This window comes from Pholis gunnellus (assembly GCF_910591455.1).
Source record: "Pholis gunnellus genome assembly, chromosome: 17".
Taxonomy (NCBI): domain Eukaryota; kingdom Metazoa; phylum Chordata; class Actinopteri; order Perciformes; family Pholidae; genus Pholis; species Pholis gunnellus.
This window is the reverse complement of record NC_136544.1, coordinates 8,481,079-8,501,235: the sequence shown is the minus strand read 5'-3', so window position 1 is coordinate 8,501,235 and position 20,157 is coordinate 8,481,079. Positions and strand designations below refer to the sequence as shown.

General features: G+C 40.2%; 2 protein-coding genes across 2 annotated transcripts; one reads left to right on the top strand and one right to left on the bottom strand.

Moving 5' to 3' along the window:
* Window positions 1-697: 697 nt before the first annotated feature.
* LOC306709181 (integrin beta-3-like) lies at window positions 698-12,523 on the bottom strand. The gene is made up of 15 exons (XM_079177237.1): window positions 12,404-12,523; window positions 10,802-10,887; window positions 10,440-10,644; window positions 9,911-10,163; window positions 9,609-9,771; window positions 9,350-9,511; window positions 9,140-9,235; window positions 8,940-9,029; window positions 8,683-8,817; window positions 8,167-8,596; window positions 4,743-4,965; window positions 3,662-3,762; window positions 3,294-3,425; window positions 2,742-2,908; window positions 698-2,611 (listed from the first exon to the last, which is right to left on the bottom strand). Exons 1-15 carry the CDS (start codon window positions 12,468-12,470, stop codon window positions 2,546-2,548), a joined length of 2,376 nt encoding a protein of 791 aa, XP_079033363.1. The 5' UTR covers window positions 12,471-12,523; the 3' UTR covers window positions 698-2,545.
* Window positions 12,524-19,381: 6,858 nt separating this feature from the next.
* rprml (reprimo-like) lies at window positions 19,382-19,717 on the top strand (the record flags this gene model as incomplete). Its single annotated transcript, XM_079176908.1, has 1 exon — window positions 19,382-19,717. One exon carries the CDS (start codon window positions 19,382-19,384, stop codon window positions 19,715-19,717), a length of 336 nt encoding a protein of 111 aa, XP_079033034.1.
* Between the last annotated feature and the right edge of the window lie 440 nt (window positions 19,718-20,157).

Below are 20,157 nucleotides of genomic sequence, written 5' to 3'. Positions count from 1 at the left end.
TAATTTGTTAAACTGGTCATTTTTACATTTGTGGATTGATTTTTGATTTTGACCTGTTGCATATATCGGTTTTCACAAATACACAGGTTCCACGCCATTTTCTTGTGCTCCGGAAGTCTTCGTACAGAGCCTACAACAACTACTTATTCATAACTTTATATACTTAGCTTTGGAGTCGAGATTTATTGATAAATACTTTGAAAGAGTGTGACTTCCAAAATGCATAGTGTTCATGGCAATGACACCTTCAGTGAAAGGAAATTAGACTATTCTAAATTTTTCTGCACACATATATCTAATTATAGCATTTTCATGCACTGCAAGAGCAACCCTAAAATTGTATTTGCTACATTTAAAACACTGGTTAGTTAGTTGTTATGTTGAGTCAGGAGGTAGTCAACATCTGGACTGAGCTATTATATTGACAAAGAACCCCTCCCGGTACTGCAGCCAGACACACTCATCATTTAGAAAAAATATGTACTGTAAAACAGTAGAGATGCTACAAGACCAAACAATTTAGATTACAGTAATCTATACGTATGGTAATGTCCACATGTCCATAACAAACAAAGTATACACGTTTAGAAAATACTAATATGTGCATATTTAGTGTACAGGTAACCAGCTAAGAGGTAACACATTCCATTGTTTTATTTGTAACTTGATTTCAGCTATAAGAGAAAATAATAGACAATTGTGATAAATGTACGCTTTTATTTCCAAGGGTAACTAAAGTACCAATGAACAGTGTAAAACATAACTGGATTCAGCACACATTGAGTGGACTCATCGGGCTGGGGTGAACAGGATAGGGTGACAAAGATATGTTGTGGGATGTGAGGGGAAGTGCAAAGTGTTATCTATCAGCGGACAGGGCACAACAACAGACAAGGGAAATACCAATTTGATGACATTGGCAATGCAACAGGAAATATTCTATGACTTGATACAGTTCAGTAATAAGTTGTGACCGGATGTGGTCAAAGGAAATGTTCGCTTCTGTACACTGATACTAGTTTTAACATCATAGTGAAACTGTCTGAATTGAATGTAAATGCAAAATGTGCACATGTACACAGCACAGCACACAGTGCGATTTAACCTTTGCATTAACCCATACTAGTATTAGGAAAAAGTGGGAAGGTACTCTACAGCGTCCCCGCAGAGCAGTTTGGGGGTCGAGTGCCTTGCTCAAGGGCACCTCGGTAATGCCCAGGAGGCAAACTGTCACCCTTGTTTGCGCCTGAGTGAAACTGGGAGGCAATTTTTTCTATTTCTGAATTTTTAGACAACTTTGATCTGAAATATGAACTTCAAGTAACTTTTGTAATGTAGCCTACATCTGATCCTAATAAATGCTAAAAGTAGCTTTGACATTTGTTAAAGAAACCCAAATGTCAAGCATCACACAAAAATTGTCGAAGACAAGTATAATTAATATTTATACATTTCCTCTGTGTAACAAACTGGAGTTAAACCCCACCCTGCATTTAAAAAAATGGTGGAAAAAAAAAAATACAGACATCTATGCAATGAGCTTGCAGGCCATGTCCTAAGAGACGATCAGAGCTGTACAGCCAAAATATACCTCTTTCCTCCCAAATGGAGGTTACAAAAGAGCAAGAGTAAGTTTGTTTGTTATCAACAATTACAAAGCAGCATGACAAATATCATTTGATGTGCAATAAAATCAGCTTATATACACAAATTAACTACATGGCATTTCAGAGTAACAGTGCTGATCACTATCGAATTTAACAAATAAAACAAACAAAAAAGCCCAACAAACGCAAAAACAGTTAATGGTGCAGGGATAAAAACAAAACAAACATGTCAAAGCATTTATTAATTTACCATTGCTGACATGCATTAAAAAAACAGTATACACCACAAAGATCACCGTAACCCAAGTCAGCCTCGAGGCTGTAAATAAGTGGATTTACTCCTTTTTACAGTTAACCGATACTCCGCAGTGCTGCATTGTTGTCAAAATTAATACTACAAGCTTTATTGTTTATTAGAAAAAAGGGAATTGGTCATGTACATGAAAACCCTAGAAGCGTGTTTTAATAATTTATAAAAATACTATAGTACACATTTTATGTTTACTTATAAAATGTCTTGTGGTTCGTTTGGAACTGCCCTTTTCTTTTATACTTAAATATTTTATTACGGGGTTTTTTGTTTTTTTTTCAGCAAAGAAAGACAAATCCAAAACAAATAAAAGGAATTGCCCTTTTCAATTGAGAGAAAGTCAACTTAAAAAAAAGCTGCCCTCTATTTTCTATATTGACTCATTACTATTAGGTCATGAGGATTTCTATTTTAATGTGAGCCACACTACAAATGCTGTTTTAATGAACTCCTATCAGCATGTACAGTACCAAAACTACATGACATAGTGTAAAAACATCATCACACCATGTTGTTGACAGCATTAACTAGTTTTCAGCCACAGTGTAGGATCTTCTTCCCATCCATTGCTCTACTACATTCCATCTCTGTCGTTGACCCCTGAGTTTTTCCTCATTGCATTTAGTCGTTAGTTGCCTCGGTACGCGACATTGGTGAAGGTAGAGGTGGCTCCCCTGTATAAGGGATTGTCAGCCTTGGAAATGAAAACAGAGGTAATGCTGTTCAATTCAGTGCCGCACCATACTTTTGTTACTGTATTAGCAGTACTCCATTGATCCCCGAATAAGAAGCAGTTAGTGTTTTAATTTATAAACAAATCTCACCGTATCCCATTTGGCTTTGGCTCTCTCCTCCTCAAACCTGGCGACGGCTCTTGCGTCATTGATGCTGACTAGCAGCTTCCAGATGAGCAGTCCAATGAGGCCCAGTAGCAGAATGGCTCCGGCCACAGACAAGAGCACCACCAAAATGTCTGGACCCTGAGGACACTCTGACGGACGAGAGACAGGAAGGGACAAAAAGAGCTCATTTCCTCCTGGTTTCCAGGATGTTTGTTAAGCAGGGGAGGTCACTCATGGAGTTTAGCAACGACTGCAGTCCAGTATCAAACACACTATAAAACAATGATTTTGTACATAATATCCATGAGTCTGGGTTTCTGTGGTGTGGCAGAGTGTAGCTGTGTTTATATAGCTGGTGATGTGTTTTTCTTTAGAAAATTACCAATTTCTGCTGCACACACTGTCCCCCTTTTTCTGTAGCCGGCATGGTATTCAAGAACACACTCTTCTGTCCTAATAATGCACCTAAATTATAATGCTCAGTTCTCTTGACGGTGTACGTGTCTCATACATGCACACAAACTCTTACAGTACCTGGCTCTTTGACCACATACAGAATGGATTTTCCACTTTCATCTTCGTAATACTGGAAGTGCTCCACGCAGTCATCCTCATCTTTGTATGAGCAATTCACCGCATTTTTATTTCTATCATTATCATGGAAAACTGTAGGAGAAAGATGATAAGAAGACACAGGGTGATACATTGTTCAACAAAGGTTTAACAAGGGATATTTAAAGATATAGAATATTAATTAGTCTATTATATCTTTTTATGTCTTGCATGTTTGAAGCCTTCAAATACTTTCACTGGCATTTTACTGATGAGATTAGCAGCAGGAAAACAGCAGTAAGCATTAGCACAACAGGTTAAGATCACAGTATGCAGTAAACAGTTCTCACCTAGTTCATCCACTACTTCGATTTCATTTTTGCAGATTTTATTGCAGCTTTCGTCGTCGGTGTACTGTCCTCTCTTGAAGTGTTGACACTCAACACACTCCCTGCAAGCAGAGTCCCATTTGGTTACCTTTATAGAATGCACAGTGTGCATACTATTGATGCTCTTTAGTAGCAGTGCATGGTTCAATTTGATGTGTTAACATCTGCCGACTGTCTGGCCGTGAGAGGAGTTTTAATCTTTATCTGCTGCTCACGAAACCACACCTGAGTTTGTTGGAGAAGTTTGTTATCATCCTGGAATTTGGGAATAACATGATGGAACAATGTTGCACTGCAGAGTGCAACCAGCCAACTTAGTTGTTTAGTTAGTCTCAAATTATTTGCTGAAGATTTTCCCTTTGCTAGTGCAAAGTAGTAGTAGTTTCAGTTATTTTCTATGAAATTTGGTATACATATTAATGGTCAAGATGACTTCTAATATTTTTGGTGACCTCTTGACCTTTTCAGATCAAAATCTTTCCTTGACCAACACTTGTCATGTCAAGGTAAGGTATTTTTTAAACCAGAATTTCCATAAATGTATATCTATGGCTATTCATGGTTCCACGATAAATCCTATTGGTTTTGATGACCAGCTTTCTATTTCTTTTAGTGCCACTACAAGGCCAAACATTTCACTTGTAAACCACAAAAAACAGGGAAGTCTAGTGGAGTTACAATACATATTCTTGGTCCCCAGGGGATGAAGCCTTTCCATTTTGGACACTCCATGATATTTCTTCTTGAACCACCCTCAGGTCAAAATGTTTATGATATCTCATCTTCATGGTAGACTGCATCTCTGCTGAGCACATACATGCTCCCAGGGAAATAAACCCCATAACCTTTCCTCTAGTGGCAACCAGAAATGGCAAAAAATGGCTTTCAAATGTTTGTGCTGTCTAATACATGAATGTTAAAAACATCTAGGGGGTTCACTCTGTGTAATTAAGAATGAGTTACTTCAAAAGTTACAGTCTGTTTTAATGTGTTTTTGTCCATTCCCTCATCTCTATCGTTAAACATTAATAAATATGATTACTTTTTTATAGTGCAGGAATCAGGACAAGTGGGGCATTTGTCACAGGTATCTCCGTAGGCACCGGGCTGAGTGCAGTGACAAACCCCACACTGGCAGTTACCCCGGCCGCTGCACAGCAGGCCAATGCTGGACATGCAGGTGTCTATGCGTGTGGTGCAGTTACAGTTCTCTCCTTTCCAGCCAGCGTCGCACTGACAGAGGCCACAGCTACACTTACCATGATCTGAAAGATACAAAAAAGACAAGGTTAATGCTATTATAGTCCTTTTAAAATACTTTTCTTTCAATTCAAATCAAATTTGTATTAAATTAAAATATTATCTCTTATTGCATATTAATTCAAATATGTTTTTCAGTGACCATAATCACATGGGTGTGGCAGGGCAAACAAAACTGCGAAATAAAAATTACGCAATTGCAAACTGATTCACCATGTGTGTGTGTGTGTGTGTGTGTGTGTTATATAGGTTTATTATGTCTGTGCATTTTTCTTTGTTGCCTATTAACCTGTGAGTTTTTAAAGCATTGCAAGCTTGGGCAAGTGTACCTGTGGAGGTGTTTGTAGATTCTGCAACAACGTAATTACTATTGTAATGTGTTACTAATGTGTTATTTTTGTTACTTTCTAAAATAAGAATGTTGCTAATGGTTGTTTAACTGGTTTATTAAAAAAAATACTAATTTTAAAACAATCAACAGCAGTAGCCATAAACTGATGGTATTTCAAGTGGGTAATCTACATCCTCTCTTCAAAACAATGCTAAGCAACAAAATAACTTGGTAACTAATTGTTTGAAAATGTAATATTACTCAGCAAGGGACATGACACATTTCTCTTAATCATCCCAATATGTTCTCTTTTGATTGAACATACTAATGAATCCCCATCTCCTCACAGACAGGAACACACACACACACACACACACACACACACACACACACACACACACACACACACACACACTAGTGCTTCCTCTGACTCTACTGAAGTGAAGAAAGGACAAAAGCCAAGTCATTAGGGGAACAGTGTTACAGTGATGCAACCATTTGCTGACAGAATTTGGTGATGAGTTTTTGTCCCTGGATTACAGAGAGATTAAACTACCTTAGAAACAAAGGCAGAGCCCAGGAGACTACAGTGTTCTTTGCAGGAAACCAAACAGGATTTGGCACTGGATGACTAAGAGCAAAGTGGGTGAGTCACAGCCCAGCTGGATCAGACTGGGGGAGTAACTGGTTATGAAATATCACAAAGGGTCCAAGGGTCCCTAATTCCAGAGCTCAAAACAAATCATCTGCTGTTGTAAACTCCAGGATACAATTCCCCAGTCTACGCCCTGCCAACTACGGCTCCTCTTTTAGATTGTGTTTGTAGCTGTGATGGGATCAGACGTGGTCACCGGTTAATGGTTAACAGTCTCACATTTAACGCTTAGCAAAGCAACCGTTGAGTAATCTCTCTTACTCTGTCAACAAGATAACTGCACACAACTGTTGAATAACTGAACTAAATCTGATATTTTTTGTCAAAATCATTGCAAAACTACATTGTCATTGTAACTATGGATATCTTTTGAAGTGTAGAGCACTTAAACGTGACAAGAGTGCATAGCTGTGTTATTCTCATTAGTTAAAGTTGATTCACATACATAAAAGGGAGTTTTTAGGGTCTTGTCATCCTACTCTCTCTGTGAGACAGCACAGTAACCCTGCCCATTAATCACATGCCTGGGCTTTAGTGAAGGTTAACATGGGGGCCACAATGAAGGGACAAGAACAGGGATGAAGACAGAACAGTAAAACAACACATTACACTGTTGGAAGAAGAGAGGGAACACAATCAAGTTCAGTGGAGATAGACATATACTGGAGAGAAAGAGGTTTGGCAAATTGCCAGCAGAGGAATGCAAATTTTCCTGTTCTCTCTTCCCTCAAATTTATGGGCCCTGGGGCTGTGCTTGCTGACTCCTGCGCCCAGGCCCTGCACCGGTCCCACAGCCCCTCAGCAGACGAAGAAATACTCAGCCACAGTGAATACCACAGAGATGGAGCTTTTCAGTGCCCCAGTTTTGATTAGCTCCAATTGAGCTGGGGCTGAGGGACGCTCGCTCTTTAAAGACAACAGCAGCATGACTCTACTGAGACACAACAACTTTGCGGCCCCAAATTGAGCTCTGTGGACTGTCTTACACCAGCTTTGTGTGTGTAGGTATGTGGGTGGGCAAGATGGGTGACTGTCTGCGCCCAAGCCCTGTGTGTCATAGCTGAATACCTTAATACCCATTCCTCAGAAAAACAACCTACCTTGAGCAAGACTCCTCCTTGTTGATGTCAATATGTCATATTCCAGGAAATATTCCAGCTTGCCAACACACATATGAGCCGTCATATTCTCCTTAGGCCATGGTGCACACACAAGGGGCCGGGAGTATGTTTAGTTTAGGAGGTTGAAACTAAAACCTGATGTACTATGAGGTCGTGACGAGTATATATACATCATTAGAGATTTTAATGGGTTTTTTTTGTTTTATTTATGGATAGACGGATGGACAGATAACCTGAAAACACAATGGCTCAAGCCACGGCTGTCGACGGCTTGGAGGCATTATAAAACAGTTTACTATTCTGCTATTGCTCAGCCTCCTCTTTACAATCACAGGCCCAAACTACTGTTACATTAAATTGCCCAATGACAAAGCCTGTTAAAGTTTTATCACTGTGATTGAGTAACTGTGCACTGAGCTGTGCAGACTTGTAATAGGGAGTGATAGCACAGCATGAGGCACTGCTGTGAGTGGTAAGTAAGTTAATAAAACTACTCAGTACACACAAGTTTACAGACCTGACAGAGGATTGGACATTTGTAAGCATTACTGTTTATGCTTGGCAGCTAAATTAAGCAATTATTTACATGTTCTTTACAAGCAAGCAAAGACTGTAATAATAATTGCACATTAGTTTGGAAAAAGGCTGTGGATTTCTGATTTTCTATCAGAAAACTATGTAAACTGACCAAGGTGTGTTTACAGACTGACTGAAAACAACCAGAGTGTGTTCCAGTAAGGTCACACTGGGCCTCAGAGCAGGAAAAGGAAGGAAAGGGCGGTACGTTTGTTTCAAGATGTAAGAGAACATTTTTATGTTTTCCAGATAATTTACTTGCATGTATGTTTTCTGTGTGTTTATACAGTGAGTACTGAGTACAGGTGTAGTGAGGGAGAGTGAGATTGTCTGACCCTAGGGTGGATTGGTGTGCTGTCGACACAAGTTGGTCTTGTTTTTAATGTGTTTTATGTCACATCCCTTTCAGATCCAGTAAGTGCTTCCTCCTGTGTCTTTGTTTTAAGCAAAATGTCATAATGGTGTTGGCAAAACTGCAAAGAGTACTAACACTGATTAAGACAGAAAAGGTATATCTACTCACCGGAGCACAGTGCCCCTTTGAAGCGCAAGCAGTTGAAGTCGTCACATTGGCAGTACTTGCCCCAAACCTGACCGAACTCATTTGCATGGCAGGAGCACTGTCCGCACAAACAGTCCCCTCTCCCGCTGCAGATTGGGTTCCCTGGCTTCGGGGAGCAGTTGACATCATCAGATGGACTGTAGTCCTCCACCGAGCACTCGCATCTTGGGCCCAGACGACCCTGGTTACACTGACACACACCACACTCGTAGGTCCCATTGCCATTGCTACAGAGGGGGCTGTCGGCTTTGGCGTTTGCCTCACAGTCGCAGCCGCAGGCAAAGTCCACAGTGACCTCCAAGGAATGCTTGAAGCCTCGCGGTTTGATGGTAAAAGTCTGGCTCTTCTCTTTGGGGCAGCTACGCAACTGAGCCTCCACATTGAATGACACCTAAAGAGGAGGAAAGGTCTCTGTGACAATTGTAGATACAAATGTAGATACCAGATGTGCATGTAAGCATCTCAACAGATACGTACTGTGTCTCCAATCTTGAGGCCAGTGCAGGACTTGAGTCCAGGGATGACCTCTCCATTCAGGCAAGTGGCATTGAAGGAGAGATTCAACTCTTCTGGGACTCCCAGTAGCTCCAACTCCACTTTAGAGCGGATTTTCTGATCAACACAAAGTTATGGAGTTAAACAGTTACATTTATAGTAGTATCCTATTTTCCATTAAATAGATTACATGACTTTTTAATTTTTCCCTTATTGTCATAATTTTTGGAAGTCCTTACAGCATAAGCATCCACAATGAGCTTAACAACATTCCCAGAGTCAGTGGACAGTTCTCCCACAGTTGTACCTGGAATGAGCTGACTGTAATCCTGGGGAAGACAGGCATAACAGCAAGGTGATGACCCAGTTTTTGTGTTTTTAATACCAATAACATAAAACAAATTCATGCTGTGTGACACAAGCAGTGCAGTTTGTTTACCTTGTAAAGTGGCACCACATGCTTGGTCACAGCAAAAATTAAATTGATGTTGTTTTCAGACATTTTCTCTGTCATGAGTGCCAGGGAGGGATAATCCTGGAAGACACAGGAAACAAATAGTCTTCAATGGAGGCAGGTGCTGTCCAACAACTCCACAAACTATTAAAAACCAAAGTGAATTACTGATGTAATTAAAATTCCTGCCTTTACCAGCACAGTGGATTTGTTGTAAATGTTGTCATTATCAAGGTGACACTTTCCATCATTGGGCTGAACAATTCCAGCTATACGTCCATCCAGAGCGATGTGAGTTGTGGCATCAGTGGTGAATACCAAAAGGTGTGAGGCATCTGGACGCCAGCCAATCCTGTCCTAATGAGGATGAACACAGAAATAAATATAACAAGTGTAAGAAAGACTGACAGTTTTGCACATCAGCGAGCGAGTGTATGCAATTACATCTTCATACCTTGCACACCACAGCCTGCATGACAGCATCAAAACCACCCTCTGGAGCATCTCTATTTCTAGACACCTCCTGTTTCACCACTTCCTCAGTGAAGCGACCCACCGTCTCCGTCAGTGACAGCACATGCTTGAACCCGAATTGAGCCTGGCATGTCTCATGAATTCTGTATGCATTGAATAGGTGAACGGGGATAGAAAATCAGTGGAGGAGAACTGGACAGACTTTCTCAGAATATTAGAAAATCTCCCCTTCAGCTCCTTTTCCTCCTTAAACTTAACACCAACAATAACCTCCACACCTACCCATAGCAAGGGTTTTCCACTGCCTCTGAAGGATAGGTGTACATGTAAGGGGAGGTGGTTTTGTCCACAAAGGCTCCAAACCCCATGTGTAGGTTGCTTGTGGTGCGGCCCATGGTCGTGGCAAGCTCATTGCCCAAGGTGCGAAGGCGAACCAAGTCATCCTTCATTGAAAATGAAAGATCCATCAGATAGTAGAGGTCCACTGGGTAATCCTCCACCTGTTTCACTGACACGGTGAAACGCTTGGAATCTCCTGAGAGGGAAAGAGCGGAGGGCCACAGAGATTGAGCAGTGAATGGTAGATTGAATGAGATCAATTGTGTGTCCAAACCTTTTTTTGACTTTCAAGTGAAACAGATTAAATATTAGATAATAATAACATATAGAAATATGTCTGTTAAAAACATGCAACCAGCTTTGGTGTATCAGGCTGGTAGTGCATGCACAACAATAATAATGGTCCTTGGTGTCTGGTCTCCAATAAGTATATCTGGTCATCAAGGTGATGTCTGGTTGGGTGTTAAAGTACCTGGTCTTAGTGTAATACTGATTTTCTGAGGCGTTATCTGAGTGACACCACCAGCTGTGCCCGAGGCCTTGCTGCTGAGTGGTGCATCCTCGTCTATACTCAGGGTGCTGGATGGAAACTCCACAGCTGCCGGACTGCACCCTCCATCCAGTAGATTCTCCTTCAGGTCACAGCGGGACGCACCTGATCCCCCCTTCCCATACTCCTGAATAAAGAACCATTGCATTACAACACCAGCTGATGACAACAAGAGGTATGCTGTTGGGAAATTAGGTTTCTGTTCCAACTTGCTGCACTGAGCAATGAACAGGAGAAGCAACTAGACACTGTGGTGTATGTGCATATGAACCAGGTGTTTTTACCTCCTGAGAGCACCACGCACATTTAGGGTGTACGGCCAAGCACTGTCGACAAATGGTGACCCCTTGTGATGTGCAGATGTTGGAACCTTTGATTAATCACACCAACAGAAATGCAACACAAAATCAGTGGTGGAAGAAGTACTCAGATCTTTTACTAAAGTAAAAGTAGCAATACACAGTCTGAGCCTAACATAAATACATAGATACATAAATATATATTATACACCCAAACATGACTAAATGAAAGACATCAGATAGCCAACATACCTATACATATAGCACCTCAACAATGTTATTGATTATATTTGTTGATGTGTATATTATGTTAATGTTGCAGCTGGTAAAGGTGGGGCTTTTTTACTAAATCGGTTATTCGATTATTTTTTAGATTATTTTTTTTTCAATTGTTGAACTGAATCTGCAAAGTAACTTGTAAATAAATGTATGAAGTGAATGTAGTGGAGTAAAAAGTACAATAATTGCCTCTGAAATGTATCTGAAATTGCTCAAAACTTAAATACATCCCACCATTGAGAAAAAAAAAAATTTCCTTTCAACTTTTTGTTGACGCAAAGTAATAATGTAGATAGCACTGTTGACCACACTTTTTTATCAGAAGTATGCAGCTCTGTTCAACCACAAACTTCAGATACCACAACCATCACATGCAGTCGAGAGTAGCCTACTGTGCAAAACATGTGTGCAGTTTACCCATAACATTAATGATGCTCATTATGTTTTCTGAGAGTAATTTGACCGTGCTAGCAAATTGCACCAAACGTTTTATTCTAAGAAAGTCAACAGATAATTCCAAATGCTTTTCTATTTGTTATCTAGATTGGTCTATGGGTGTGGCTCACTGGAGTTAAACATAGAGTCAGTCACTCACCAATATTTATATACGTGTGTGTAGTGTTACATTTGAGATCTGACAGAATATAGGCTGTAAGAAAAATGCTTAATTTGGCTTTTGAATAACTGCCTGAATTTATATTAACTCCAAAATGAACTGGCATAGTCAAGGGCCCCTGAAGTAGCCTAAATACCCACTGAATAAGCACCACACAGTATGGTTTTTCAGCTACAGTATTTGAGCTATTCAAAATAAGTCTGATAATGTAGACTTTATAGAAAGGTCTGTCATAGTGGTTTGTTCTTTTAGTTAGTTAGTTTTTGAGTTCATTGAGGAAAGATAAAAACAAAAAGCACCCACGCATATATATATAATGCACACATTCCCTATTCTATTATGAATGAAATCATAATAGAAGACTTGAGCTTTGCTGAGGAGACCTGGTGAGCCTGGTCGCTTTGGGAAACCCATCCCGACTATTTTCACTCCCTTATAAGGAAAGGTGGCGAAAGCTCCAACGGAGGAGCGCAATTACAACCAACGGCGGGCTAACGCTGAATTATTCTGTGTTAACGTTTAAGAACATTCCGCTGTATTGAATGGCCTAATCATCAGAAAATATAGCCTACAGTAGGTGGTACCTTCAAAGATGCCCCACGAGCCGGGCGGAAACACCCACAGGTCGCGTAAGCAGGCGAAAGTAAAAACAAAAAGAAAAAAGAAGAGTAGTTTAAGTGATAAAAACTTACCGAAAACGTTTGATGGCGATAACAAAAAAAGAAACAGTATCACTGAACGGTCTAAAAACGTTCCCATGGCTGGAGAGTAACGGAGCTGACTTGACGTGAGTCGTCTGTGTTCCCTGTGGGCTTGTTCACTTCGCAACTTGAACGCCTTTCCTCATTCTTGACTTAGATGCATGTTGGGTCATACAGCGTCGCCTCATTTACCAAAACTCTCCATCCAGTACATATTTCGGGGAGCTGCGCAGATTACGACATGTTGACACTCGTTTCTTAATGTTTTTTTAATAACCAAAAGACTACTTGACTTTTCCCACAAGTGGAGTAAGTGACATGTATCTACATTCACGTTACTAGTTTAACATAAACATATGATTTGGTTTCAAGGATCACCTGGACAGATTTTCCTGCTGCTATTGAATGCTACACAAATATGGGGGATTGGGAATGTCGAAAACAACTTTTTATATTGAACAAAATCACTGAATCTTAAAACATGCAGCCCAGAAGTGTGTGGCTGTCCTCTATTTTGGCACTAGTTTCAAAACATTAATGTATTTAAATTATGAACAGTTTTTTTTAATTAAATGACATCAGGGAAGTTAATCAAATTGATACTGTTGAGCACATTTACAATAAAATGATGCACATTAATTGATAAATTCATTATATTTTTGTCCTTTTTCATTGTGAGATGCATTATGGACAGAAATCACCATCAACACTAATAGGCATTCATGTGTATTCATTTAGGTGTGAACCTACTCACAACTCAAATTATATTAATCCTCATTGTATTTTCTGGAGAGTACTCTGACCATGTTAGCAAACTGCAGCAAATGTTCAAATAAAATAATTCCAAAACCTTTTCTATTTGTCATCTAGCATAGGCTAAGGGTGTGGCTCACTATAACACACTTTTAGTGAGTAGTATGGAATTGGACGTGTAGAAGTAGACTGAATATTAAACTTTATTTGATTTGGCAGTGGTATAAATACTGGAGACAAGCAGCCTTTTGGACACCTGTAGAACATGTACAGACGTGTTTGTCAAGACACAGTGATTTGTTGCTTTGTATGTTATAAAATAAATATGAAGTATGAAAGTGCTCCTCTCCCAATATTAAAACACTATTTCACAATGAAGATATAGTTATACACATCCTTTTTAAATATATAATGCTTCGCAAATCGCTCTGCCCTCTACTGGATTGAAAAGCATACATCAGTAGACCTGTAAACTGCACAAAATGTGTGTGCAATGCTGGCCTAAGGGCAAACTGGAAACCTGCCCTGAAACCCTGACTGTGCATTCACAGCTCAAAATGAATGAATCACCACAACTTGAAGCAGCCAACACTTAGTTGTGTAGTTGTGGTAGATGGACCCCTGGTGGGAAATTAATGTATGACAAGGTTATATATAGTACTAGAGTTCATAAAGGTGATTGTGATCAGCAGTGCTTTGTTAATTAATTTAGGGTCCAAAAGGAACTGATTTAGCCAACCCTATTGCTATGTAATAGGCATTCCCTAGAAACAGTCTAGCCAAGCTCACTGTCCTCTTCACCAAATTAATGAATCTGATAAGAGCACGCCACAAAAACCATCTTCCCATTCCACTGAATGATGGAGCATGACGAAATTTGCTAGCTTCTAAAACAAGAAAGAAATGGCAGTAGAAAATGGGATTAAAGCTAAAATTGCTCTACAGAAATTAACTTTGGGAAGTGTGTGGTGGGGGCTTGCAGAAGCAGACAATGCTTCTTATCTCTGCTCTTGTCCATTTATTGAATCTTTATCTCTGTGCCCTGCTCTTATTCTCCAGCTTGTTGCTAAGTTACTGCCACCCGTATCCAAGAATTGCCGTGAGAAGAAATGACAAAAATAGAGAAATAAGTATAAGCTATAATAGTCATCTTTTCTGCTGGCATTCTGTTCCCAGTGTGGGTGTATAGTGCAGGTAATACACCGGAGGCAATCAAACCCCCTTCTACAGTATTGACTGATTTGGATCTATTGGCTCCAGAGCCTTCTGTGGCGATCACCCCCACAGATGAATGGCATTTTGGGAAGAGCATAGCGCCAGTCATCCTGAGTAAAAAGCCAGAGACTGGGTCAGACGGCAGTCAATTAAGGCTGAACAAGAAGCGAGGATGGGGGCTGGAGGAGGAAAGGGGGATGGAAGGGTCCTGACCTGTGTTACAGATCTATTGGAGCCCTTTAAGCTTTTCACTGAGTCTGAGAACACCGTCACAGAGAGCCAATATCAAAGCGCAATTGCTCTCAGACAAAATCAGTGTTTGGTTAACCACAACCGGCCAACTCTTTCCTGCTACGATGGGTTTAACTGGCGGGTGGGAGGGTCAAGTGGGGGGATGTGAGTTTTTCTCAGGTGAAGGGTTGACAGGCTTATGAAATGTGCCCCTGAGTCGCTGACGTGGGACAATATGTATTTGTGTGGTGATACTTATCTGATCTGCCACCCCCTCCTCCAGCTCCACTAGGATTTGCAGCTTACATTTCTCTCTCAGGGGATGACAGCGTATATGTGGAGAAAGAAGGAATACACAAATAATACAAATAAATAGCTGGGGATAGATGACGGATGGAGGAAAGGAAAGAGTGCATTTCTGTTGTGTGTTTTAAGTGCATCCAGACTTCAGAATGGTGGGAAGTCTAATGTAACCTCCTGCTGGATGTAAGTGAGGCAGCTGGACAGAAACAAGTTGATGGAGCAAAGACGACAGAATGTGCCAAATGAAAGGACAGAAAAGAAAAGGCAGATTATTGTAGCCTGCATTACTGAGATGTGTCTAAATGGAAATGAGGTTAATGGGTAGCGGCTGGTGGAAGGCATGAGATGTCTCCACTGGAGATAAAGAGACTGAATTTCTTCAATTAGATTCATGAAAATTGTAATCTGTTTCTCAAACAAACAGATTTTCACCAGCCATTCAAATAGACAGGCTGCAATAGGTGCACTATTGCACCTATTGCACACACACACACACACACACACACACACACACACACACACACACACACACACACACACACACACACACACTCTAATATCCCCCTGCAACGTATCAAAGCAATGAAGTCATTATCTCCTGAAAATACCTTTAATGACCGATGGTTGCTTCGTGTGGGGTTGTTGTTGGGCACCACTCTGCTGCACTGTATCAGCATGTAGATAATGACTGATAATGATTAAGTGTCCCAAAGGTGGCAAGCCCCTTAAGATCAAAACACAGCCTCTCGCACTTTCCCTGCATCTTGTGATAATTGGTCTATCCATATTTAATGTCCAACACACTTTGTTGATGCACACTTTACTGACCTTTGTGTTTCCTGACATATACTTAAGCACACACTCACTCTCCAGCACACACGGGGACACGGCGGCTTCCTCGTAGTCCTGTGGGCTTTGATCAGCTAATAAGGGGCATCTCGGGGAATCTGTAAATTGAACAGAGGGAAGTGGTGAGGAAAGTCTGCTCCCTCCACGATGGAGGGGCTTGACCATTTTGAGTCCTGAGTCCTGTCAACCTTGTGGCAGCCTCACAAACATAAGGAATGTAGGTATAAAGACCAGAGGGGAGGTGGGTGTGGTCAAACACCACCTCCTTGTTGCTATGGATGTATTCACTTAGTTTGTGTTGCTAGGCTGCCAATTCCCTCATGTTAAGTGGAAATGTCCCCCCCCCCCCCATCTCCTCCGTCCAGGCACCTCATCGCTCCCTCCCTCTCTTTCTCCTCTAAACCAAAATAACTTCACCAACCATCTGTCACTGGGCTCACAGGTCTACTGTTGCTTAGGAACAAGTCAGACACTCTCATTAAAGACTATATGCATCCTCATATAAATACACAGTATTGTCATATACAGTTATACCAACAATTACCACCGGTTAGGTACAAATCTCTGCCTGTGACCGGTATATCAACGAAATGAGTCGCGTTCACAGCAAATCTCATGTGAAGTTATACATCACCCACAGAAGCTTTTACAGGGCAAAACTAAGACATTCAAGAATGACATGAACATTTTTCAAATGATTTTAGTAATTAGTTCAAAGGAGCACTACGTTCATAGAAGTGTCCTTGACTTTGCAACCACTTTCTCCCCATTTGTAAATTATTTGAAGTTTTTTTAGTTTAAAGCCTCAAAGAGGCATTGTTGAGTTTTAACTGCAGCAGAGGATTTATATATTGACAGAGAGATGAAGTGTAAGTACAAGCTACTTACCATAATCACACTGCAATGAATAATAGAACAGAATCAAATTGTGCAGCATTGATTTACATGCTTCCAATTAATTTGCAGCAACCAAATCCTAAGGCTAATGAGCTTACTTGATCTTATTGTACTCAAATAAAAATAAATAAAATATTCCCTGTTCTTCTGTTTTCAGCCTTTAATAAATTATCTAAAAGTAAACCACCTTGAGGCTTATGAAAGGTATTGGTGTAAGGAGCTAATCATTGTTTGTACACAAGCTTTTCAGTTGGTGGCTAAAAACTGCTTACCCAGACATCAGGAGGATCCCAAATTGAATTCCAGTGCCTTTGTTGTTTAGACAAACAGCAGATTAATTTGACAGGCTCTGTGGACAAGTTTAAAATGTTGAGGCAATTTTTTTGTTAACCTGTTGAAGTTCATCAGTGCAGCTGTTCAATCTCACATCACAAGGGAGGTATTATGGTAGAAGAGGGAAATACGCTTTCTCTTCGGTATCCAGTTTAGGGGAGTTAGCCGTAATCCTTTGCCAACGTAATTAGATAATGAATATTAAATTGGGGCCAACAGTTTCTAACTTGGTAAAAGTCACAAATGTCATTGATTTTAGGGCTCTTTCCTCCATAAAGTAGTAACATGTCCATACAAATCTTTGAAATGTATGAATTTATGAAATGGCCTCTTTGGGTAACTTACTGGGTAAGTATCCATCCATCCAGTAACAATCTGTGTTGACGTCTAGATATCTTACAGTCATCAGAAAAAAGGGAGAATCTTGCTAACATGTCAGAATTTTCAAATGATTTTCATGTCTGGATGAAAATTGCATAAATATTTATAAGTAATCTAATAATAAAATCACTGGAGTTATTTTAAATTACAGGTACGACTTTGTGACTAATTAAGCGCTGATCTAAAGAGAGATAACTATTTATTGTTTTATACATATATACTATACTTATTACCAATAACAAAAGGTAATTCAAAGGTAAATACCACAATATGGCATGCTAAGTATTAACTTAATTTTTTCCACAAATGAAGTCTGTCAATACAGTACAGATCTCATCAAATTAAAAAACACATTTTGCATGTAGAAGGTCAGCAATGAGGGAGAATATTATTATTATTGTAATAAGAATCAATAAAGATTTTTCACTTATTGCTGCTGCCTTTAATTGAACCAGATTCAAGAATATTAATCAATCTGCATTTCTGCATTTTACTACTGTATTTTATTTCTTACACTGCTTTTTAGTGTTTCAATGACTGTTTTTAATGTTTCAATGAATGTTTCTTAATTGTTTTTGAATCTCCTTTTCTTTTGCCTTATGTTTTGATGCTTTTAATGGTTTTATGTGAAGCACTTTGAATTACCTTGTTGTTGAAATGTGCTATATAAACTTGCCTTGCCTGCCTTGCTTTATTTCCTAATATTTATTTGAAGAGAAACATGCTTACCAAAGGTTCATAGGGGTTTCACCGCCAACTTAGTAAGCTGATGTCCCAGAGAGCTGCAATAGTTACACACAGCAACATGCAAAGTGATATTTGAATAACACATCCAATAAAGGCGGAGAGCTGTCTGTTGTTCAGGGGTTTCATTACAGCTGCTGCCTTATTAAAGGAAACAGCAAGAGCAGTGAAAGCAGGGGAGCCAATATTTCAGATAAATATTTGCCATGGTTCAATCATAGATTATTAATTCATGTCTTCATTTCTAAGTTATAGCTCGCTGTTCCTATATAGGTCTCTGTCTGGGCAGTTCCCTCAGCAGAAAGCATTACACTCTATAAATACCTCTCAACATCTGCTATAGCAGGATTGTCAATCTGCAACTCCTTTTGATTCTAATTGAACTGAATGCTTTCAGGTTTTGAATGATATTCCAACACTTTCCCGAGAAGCCTTCAAAGTTTATGCATATCTGAATCAATATGGGTGAGGCTTTCAGGGGTTATTGATGTGCATAAATGAGTTGTGTTTCAGAAAGGACCCTTACAAATATCCAGGTTCAAAAGTCATTTAGCAAAACTCATTCTTTAAAAACACATTTTTTCTTGAATTAAGAGACCAATAGGAAGTGCCACTTGTTTGAAATACATTCATAGAGGATCTTTTTTTAATGGGTAAAATGTGCATTCTTTTGATTCCAGTAGCAGTTTCACAAGGAAATAAGAGAGAAGTGTAATAACTATATGTCTGAATGCCAGATTAAGATTTGTTCAAATTATGTGTCCTTACTTAACTTTCTTCAACAGAGGAGTCATCATCTGAGACGATGTGACTACCTCCCCTGGTGAGGAGTGGTGGTGTGGTCCACGGGGAACTCATCATCACTTTAAAACGCACCAGAGACTTGGCACAAAAGAAGCTCTCGCAGGCGAACACGGACGCAAAGGGACCGTCTCTTATTTCAACGGAGGAAACACGTTTTGCACCTTGCGCGCTGTCTAAGAAGACTCACTTAAAGTCAGAAACTTACTTTTTGCTGCACCAGATGCGACGCTGTTTGTCTGCAGCAACAGTCCTGTGATGTGGATGTTGTCATTACGCACCAAGGCTGTGGCAAAACTCGATGTTTGCCTGTAGAGCTGGACTTTAAAAGGCGTATTTTTTGGGGAGTTCTTACTCATATTTTTTCACATGACGCAAAGTTTTACTTGGAGTCCAGGTTTTAATGTGAGACTGTGTGACAGAGGAGTCGCGTGTATATTTGCTGATAACCCTCAAGGAAACATGAACGTGTCCTTCTTCAATGTGACCCAGGGCGCGCTGTTTAACGGGAGTCAGACTCTCGCCGGGACTCTGGCGACATACTCCGGCAATGGCACCAACAACGTGGTGACCGGTGACGGCGGAGGGTCTCTGGTGCTGGTGCAAGACGAGCGCAAACTCTTCGTCATGCGTGTGGTTCAAATCGCAGTGCTGTGCGTGTTGTCGCTCACCGTGGTGTTCGGTATTTTTTTCCTAGGATGCAACCTGATGATCAAATCGGAGAGCATGATTAACTTCCTGGTGAAGGACCGGAGACCCTCCAAAGACGTGGAGACGGTCATGATCGGGCTCAGCTAGAGCATGGAGAGTTGGCACTGTGGAGAACTGGAGCGGAGATCGGGTATCATGGTGCAAGATCTTCATCTGCATGTTCTGCTGAAAGACGCTCTCTCTGTGTCCTAGGAAGGAAAGATATGCAAAAATGTCTCACTTTCTTCTGAAAAAACTACTACAGGAGCCAGCGACCAATGTTCACGCGTAAAGTTTGTGCGTAAAACACGGGGAATTGTTTACACGTGGGCCTGTTGATTCTTTTGAGTGAATATAATTTTGCCAATTGAACAAAGTGACGAAAATGTTTACAAGTTACCTCATTTTTTGTTTCGTTTGTTGTTATGTTCTCCTTTTTTGTAAATTTGAAATGATTGTAACTGAATGTTTTAAAAAAAACTGTTCAACCGCATGATTGTGAATTCTTATAATTACACATCTGCCAGTGTAATATGTGGACGTGGTGG

What these genes read in the sequence shown, in the direction of transcription:
- LOC306709181 (XM_079177237.1), bottom strand. Translation starts at nt 12,470, where the DNA reads ATGGGAACGTTTTTAGACCGTTCAGTGATACTGTTTCTTTTTTTGTTA. An exon ending in ATGTGGTGCCACTTTACAAG is followed by an intron (nt 9,030 to 9,139) that starts GTAAACAAACTG and finishes TGTCTTCCCCAG; the next exon opens with GATTACAGTCAGCTCATTCC. An exon ending in CCAAAGCCAAATGGGATACG is followed by an intron (nt 2,612 to 2,741) that starts GTGAGATTTGTT and finishes TTCATTTCCAAG; the next exon opens with GCTGACAATCCCTTATACAG.